The sequence below is a fragment of the Coregonus clupeaformis genome, unplaced genomic scaffold, assembly GCF_020615455.1.
Source record: "Coregonus clupeaformis isolate EN_2021a unplaced genomic scaffold, ASM2061545v1 scaf2773, whole genome shotgun sequence".
In the NCBI taxonomy this organism is placed as follows: domain Eukaryota; kingdom Metazoa; phylum Chordata; class Actinopteri; order Salmoniformes; family Salmonidae; genus Coregonus; species Coregonus clupeaformis.
In genome coordinates, this window is record NW_025536227.1 from 57,720 (window position 1) to 65,303 (window position 7,584).

Here is a 7,584-nt window from a genome sequence, read left to right on the forward strand (position 1 = left end):
AGAAATCGGCTGCAACACAAAGCCCACTTGTTGTTAGTAAAGTCTAATTAAAATGAAGACGGTTTAAATGAATTATGCCTACTCGAATTAGCCTACTTTCAGTACCATGAGCTGTCCCATTTTCGATTGATTGTGCCACGGCTGCTGCTTCAAGTTTCAGCACCACAATGTAAGTTACACGAATCTGGCTTATTGTGAGGTCAATAACTCTGATAAATACATCATAGGCAAGAAACATATTGTTTTTAATAAAATCAATTATAGTTGTAGCAGGCTATCAAAGATGACCTCATCTTCGCGCTCTCCTTCTCAAACTGAACAGAACATAGGCTTTTCAGAAGAAACCTTTCACTCTCCTCCTGAACTGCCACCATAGGCCTACATACAGTATCTCACAAAAGTGAGTACACCCCTCACATTTTTGTAAATATTTGAGTATATCTTTTCATGTGACAACACTGAAATGACACTTTGCTACAATGTAAAGTAGTGAGTATACAGCTTGTATAACAGTGTAAATTTGCTGTCCCCTCAAAATAACTCAACACACAGCCATTAATGTCTAAACCGCTGGCAACAAAAGTGAGTACACCCCTAAGTGAAAATGTCCAAATTGGGCCCAAAGTGTCAATATTTTGTGTGGCCACCATCATTTTCCAGCACTGCCTTAACCCTCTTGGTCATGGAGTTCACAAGAGCTTCACAGGTTGCCACTGGAGTCCTCTTCCACTCCTCCATGACGACATCACGGAGCTGGTGGATGTTAGAGACCTTGCACTCCTCCACCTTCCGTTTGAGGATGCTCAATAGGATTTAGGTCTGGAGACATGCTTGGCCAGTCCATCACCTTTACCCTCAGCTTCTTTAGCAAGGCAGTGGTCGTCTTGGAGGTGTGTTTGGGGTCGTTATCATGTTGGAATACTGCCCTGCGGCCCAGTCTCCGAAGGGAGGGGATCATGCTCTGCTTCAGTATGTCACAGTAAATGTTGGCATTCATGGTTCCCTCAATTAACTGTAGCTCCCCAGTGCCGGCAGCACTCATGCAGCCCCAGACCATGACACTCCCACCACCATGCTTGACTGTAGGCAAGACACACTTGTCTTTGTACTCCTCACCTGGTTGCCGCCACACACGCTTGACACCATCTGAACCAAATACGTTTATCTTGGTCTCATCAGACCACAGGACATGGTTCCAGTAATCCATGTCCTTAGTCTGCTTGTCTTCAGCAAACTGTTTGCAGGCTTTCTTGTGCATCATCTTTAGAAGAGGCTTCTAAAGAGAAGAGACCAATTTGATGCAGTGTGCGGCGTATGGTCTGAGCACTGACAGGCTGACCCCCCACCCCTTCAACCTCTGCAGCAATGCTGGCAGCACTCATACGTCTATTTCCCAAAGACAACCTCTGGATATGATGCTGAGCATGTGCACTCAACTTCTTTGGTTGACCATGGCGAGGCCTGTTCTGAGTGGAACCTGTCCTGTTAAACCGCTGCAGCTCAGTTTCAGGGTCTTGGCAATCTTCTTATAGCCCAGGCCATCTTTATGTAGAGCAACAAAAAATCAATTCTGATCCTCTGAGAGTTCTTTGCCATGAGGTGCCATGTTGAACTTCCAGTGACCAGTATGAGGGAGTGTGAGAGTGATGACACCAAATGTAACACACCTGCTCCCCATTCACACCTGAGACCTTGTAACACTAACGAGTCACATGACACCGGGGAGGGAAAATGGCTAATTGGGCCCAATTTGGCATTTTCACTTAGGGGTGTACTCACTTTTGTTGCCAGCGGTTTAGACATTAATGGCTGTGTGTTGAGTTATTTTGAGGGGACAGCAAATTTACACTGTTATACATTGTAGCAAAGTGTAATTTCTTCAGTGTTGTCACATGAAAAGATATACTCAAATATTTACAAAAATGTGAGGGGTGTACTCACTTTTGTGAGATACTGTAGCACAGCCATTGGTTAGGCAGCACACAAACAAGTTTTTGATCAACAAGAGCAGAACAAGCCAGGGCTCAGAGTTGGAATATCCATTGCAGTGTGTAATACAGCCTAGTTTTATTTACATCATCCCAGCAGCTATCTTAGAAATATAACTTTGATCTATCCTTCTCCGAGCATGCACTTCGTAGGCTATAGCCTATAGGCTATGAATCATTTGATTGAGACCACACTAAATAGCTTATAGGCGCACTTGATATTGCGCGCCCAGTGGAGAATCAGAGATGAGTGGCGACATCGGGCACACATCCATATATAGCCTAATAAGCAACTCATTCTAAAACACTGAGAAATATTTACATTTCATCAATTACATGACCCTCCCCTGGACTAGATAAAAAAAATACTAAACCCATTTTCCTTCAGGTAACCATTCTGTAAATTTCAATCCATCCCTAACCCTTTTTTTATTGTATGGTATGGCAGATACATTGATAACATCCTTTAAGTGCTCTCTGGATCAGAAAATGAATTGTTAGAATTCACAACTATGTAAATTCCCTCAATGAGAAGTGAGCTGGCAGGCGGAAGGGTTGCTGATTTCAAATCCTGTATACCACTGCCTGCTGTTATGCCCTTGAGCAAGGCAATTAACCCCCCACAACAACAGCTCCCTTGGCACTCAGTGTGGCAGCCCCCTGCACCACTACAAAAACCTGTATATGTATCTGTGTCTTTCTGAGGGGTTAAAAGCTTTAGTCAAATTTCGGTTTGACTAATGAAGTGATCTTGAATCAACTTATTTTTGTTCCATGGTATTTTATCCAATGATCAAAGAGCACTCCTCTCCTGTGTCTCTACAGTAGGCTGTTTAAAGTAACGTTGGGTAAATCAATTTGATGATTAAAGTTCTTTTTTTTTAAGGGTTAAAAAATGAATAAATCAGTGTATTAGAGTAATCATAATAACTGTATACAATAGAGCAAGGCAAAATCAAGAGAGTATAAAATCAGTTTGTCAACATTTCAGCTACAGCTTTTCAAGACAAGTCAACTGAAATAAGCCAAGTGAGAAGTCTTGATGATGAATCTCTCCATTGCTTGAGCATGACCACCCAAATCTAATCTGATTAATCTCATCTCTTGAATATTTATGATTAATCAACTCAAAGGCACCATATTCCGTCAACTCAAAATGAAACATATCTCCATGGTGTTTTACCAGTATTAGAGCATGGCAGTAGTCTGTTACCTGCAGAGGTCTCAGTGAACACAGCCAGGGTCTGCCCCCCCACACTATGCATGGTGAATGGGTGGTCCCTGGGGGCTCGTACCGACGCTGCCTTCTCCCCCATGGCAGACAGGCTGGTCAGGTCCTCATTCAGTGTGAACAACACCTAAGGCAAACACCACAGACCTATGGATCAGCTAACATCTCAGCATGGATGCAGGCTTTTGTTCCAACCAAGCAGTAAAACATCTGATTCAACTAATCATAGTCTATGAATCTATAAACATGACTTCCAATAATGAAAATTATGTTCTAATAATACAGCTACTATTTTGTAGAATTCTTCCAAAGGTTTGAGGTATTATTGAGGACGAGGTACAGTGTATGGGTTTACAGTGACACCATGTGGCAACAAGTAACATACTTACATCTGCTTTTCCTTGTATCCTATGGGGGGAAATTAATTTACTTTCAGGAAACTACAACATAGGCTACACTAATTGTCTCATTAGACAGCTAATTCCTGAATTTAGGACCATTTATAACTAGCATCACCAACTACAAAATTGAGTATGATGTCCACTGCAAAAGTCAAAATGTCTATGTTTGGTAATGTTGAACCCCTCTGAAAAGAAGTCATATGTTTCAGTAATGAACAGATGTGGAGTTATAACTTAAGGTCAGTGCTTACTTTACAATCTTGAGCTTTCCAATTTCTCCTTTTCCTGGTGCTTTGGCCCACTGCTGGGCCAGGTACTTGGGAACCTGATCAAGTCAAACAAAAGTTAAAAAGAGACAGGAGGTGGTAGTTTAGCTAGCTAAATGCTAGGCTATTCTATTCCGACAGGTGTGCCCAATATGTGTATTGATATGACTTACCGTTCAAATAGATTTTAGGCAACATACCTTTACTAGCCATACACCGGTGTTTTGCTTAGCTCCGGTTAAATCAACCTCCGTTTTTTCAGACATAGCGGCAGATCCTTTGATTATGTTCTTCACGACACGTGCAGTTGCTAACAGTGGGGTCGCAGACAGGTTACAGGAAATAAAACGCATGATGAGAAATCTCACTTCTATCAATGTTGCTACGGCAGAGCACACTACACAGCGGTGATGGATAATACAATTTTAATAACATTATGCAAGTGTGAAATGATTTTATGGTCAATTTGGTCAATGTAATTTATTAGCCTATTGATAAGGTTGTAACTATATGTGGACCAGAATATTTGATCCCACTGGAATTCACAAATGTTTTATAAAAATATAGTATAAATCTGAGGTGGGACCATGTCACTATTACTTGAGTCACAAGCAAGTCTCAAGTGACAAGGTCCGAGTCTCAAGTCCAGTCCCAAGTAGAACTGGTCAAGACTCAAGTCAAGTCCAAGTCGTGCATTCTAAGGGCAAGTAGTGTCCAGTCACAAGTTTTCAAGTCGTCTCAAGTCAAGTAAAATAAAAAATATATACATGCAATGACTTGTTCAACAACAAATCTTTGTCTATTTATTGAGGCTACCAGACAGCCCTTTTAATTATTTTGTATACAACACATTTTGATTTGCCTATGTAATTGTAAAATAGGGACCTTGTGGCAGTTGTAAGGGCATGAAATCAGCAGAAGGCAAGGCAGGTTGAAGTGCTCAGAGTGTAGATTTATTTACAGGTCTTGGTGATGCAATGGTGAAAGCGCGATATATTTCAGTAATAAGGCCCGAGTCGGTGTGATATATGGCAAACTCCTATTATGCACAACCAGAATGACAGAAACATAGGACAAATGCCGGGTTCAAAACAACTCGGAACTGGGAATTCGGAAATTTCCGACTTCAGTGCCCTCAAAACAACTGGGAACTCTGAAAAAACGAGCTCCGACTGGGAAAAATCGTTTGGAACGGTCATCCCACTCGGAATTCCAAATCGGGAACTCAGGCCTCTTTCTAAAGATCCGACTTTCTGACCTGAAGATCACTGACATCATGATTTGATTTCGTATTTTTTAGAGTTCCCAGTTGTTTTGAAAGTGGCAACAAACACACGGAACTCCGACGTAACTTGTGAAGTCGGTGCCTTTTAAGATGAGGGAGCATGGCCGTATTTCAATTACAGCATATTGGATGACTGACATTAATATTCCATTCACCCAGCTCAATTTAACATCTATAGGTTTAAGCTACTACATGATACTCAAATGTTCCATATGCCCATCATGAGGTTGCTTGCTACAATTTAGCCTATGAATGAAAGTTTACAACGTAAGTTGAGAGAAATTTGAGTAATTAAGGTGACAGACATTGACACATTCAATACCGCCTTGCACACGCTTGCCTGCATCTAGCTGATCTAGGGTGTAATCATTAGTCCAAAAGTTGCAAACAAGAGTTTCTATTGGACAAATTCAGGTAAGTTTATCTCTGTTTCGTTCCGTTTGCTTCTGTTTAACAGAATCGGCGGAATGAATACACCCCTGATCACACGCAAACACAGTTCACTTTCATAGCAGCACATACAAACAGTATGAATGATCGTTGTATTCCTTCTCGCATCTATGCGCTCTCCTCCTCTCACCTTTTCCCGTCGCTTGTGGACTTCAGTGCACAACATATCAGCTTTCTGTGACCAGGCGAAAAAACCTTTCCGAGCCAAACCTTCATATCATAACCACTAACCGCTACACACAGCTTACATCATCCTACATCGTTGTCAACATAGCTACTAGAACTAACGCATTTGAACCCGCTACAATCAGTACAGTGTACAGTCAGCAGCAAGCCGTTTAGCAGTTACACCGGCTGGCCCCAGTGGCAATAAATTATTCACTGAGGAGGATGGTCCTCCCCTTCCTCCTCTGAGGAGCCTCCACTGGAACAACGGAAAGCATACATTGAATTAAATAAACATAACTTTTACCTCATGAGTCTTGTGAATGTTCATGTGCACAATAAAAAAAAGCTTTGTAGAGCGCAGGTGCATCTTTGCCACGGTAATAATTCATTTTAAACAAATTCCAAATGCATAAGTAAATTATCAATTTCAAGCAGTTGTTACATACCAAAATACCAGTAGACCTATGCTAATAATTGTTGCCCCATTGCCGATGAGCTTGCAAAGTATTATTGGCGCTGCATATTTATTTATTATGGCAATCCTCTCTTCCTATAATTTGACGTTTGCACTGCACCCGATCCTATATCGGTACAGCAAATCGGCAATCTGTTCACTAGTTTACCACCTGACCTGTGTTGATTGACAGTTTATTGGTCCAATCAGAGTTCAGAGTGTGCATTTCACTAGCCAATCTGTTTCAGATTTCTTTGCAAGGGCGATGCTGTGGCTACTGTCTCTGGCTGCCTGTAGAGTAATCCACGTAGACTCTGTGCAACAAAATGAGAGATAAAACATTACAGAACCTGGCAAATAAATTCAAAGTCCCGAGTCTTGAGGCTCCAAGTCCAAATCAAGTATCAAGTTATTTTAGTTTCTATCAAGTCCAGTCTTAAGTCATCAAATTTGTGACTGGAGTCAGACTCCAGTCCAAGTCGTGTGACTCAAGTCCACAACTCTGGTATAAATACAGAGTTCAACTCTAGATGTTCACTCTATGATTTAATGACATTAGCTAATTTACCACTAGATAGAGCTGTTCCACATGACTAGATCAAGGGAAGGGAGCAACTTCAATCACAATTGGGGTGCTGAGGCAGATATGTAGGCCTACATGTAGGGTATTTATGCGGATAACCTGAACATTTGAGCTCTCAACTATAACTTTTGTTGAGGTCAGACCACCAGGTCAACACTGTCCCCTGTTGCTCCTCATGTTGTTGACTAGGCACATTTCCTGTGTTCCTCAGAGATCTCTCACCACATTGTGACCCAGTAGCACAATGTCCTGGTCCACACAAACCTCTGACTCCTAAAGGACTGATCTCAGAGCCTCTCGCCTGCCTACCTTTCACCACCTTAACATTTACCTCAGAAACCTTCCCACATCAGGCCACTTCACCACAGACTTCCCTCAGCCTGGCAGGGCTTATCTTCGTTATGGGGGTGTGTCGAAAGGCTATGAACAAGGACAGAATTAGAGGCCGACAGATGCAGTTAATGTACAGTAGCATCCACACAGGCACACACTCAAGCTCGAGCACATACACATGGATGTATGCACACACACGCATACATACAGTACAATCTCAAGATACACACTTTCAGGACCAGTCAGGCCAATACAACATAGTGTGATTGGCAGTACTATAGAGAATCCCTGGCGTATACTCAGAGTTCCTACTCAGTAAATTCTCCACAACTTTTTCTCAGGGCTCAGATTTCACTCTGACTGTCTCCGTGTTTTTTTCTCAGACCTGAGAAAAGTGTTGACAGGCCTCTTGTATAACATCAAAA

The 7,584-nt window shown here is 41.9% G+C and overlaps 1 protein-coding gene across 1 annotated transcript in view; it reads right to left on the reverse strand.

Annotated features, from left to right (window-relative positions):
- Positions 1 to 4,187, reverse strand: part of LOC121536304 (general transcription factor IIF subunit 2-like) — a 45,943-nt gene extending 41,756 nt beyond the window's left edge. The window contains exons 1-4 of the mRNA XM_041843576.1: positions 4,087 to 4,187; positions 3,872 to 3,945; positions 3,609 to 3,627; positions 3,202 to 3,346 (exon numbers count right to left, since the gene is read on the reverse strand). Coding sequence (XP_041699510.1) covers positions 3,202 to 3,346; positions 3,609 to 3,627; positions 3,872 to 3,945; positions 4,087 to 4,152 — 304 coding nt within the window. The 5' untranslated portion in view covers positions 4,153 to 4,187. The remainder of the gene's footprint in view (positions 1 to 3,201; positions 3,347 to 3,608; positions 3,628 to 3,871; positions 3,946 to 4,086) is intronic.
- Between the last annotated feature and the right edge of the window lie 3,397 nt (positions 4,188 to 7,584).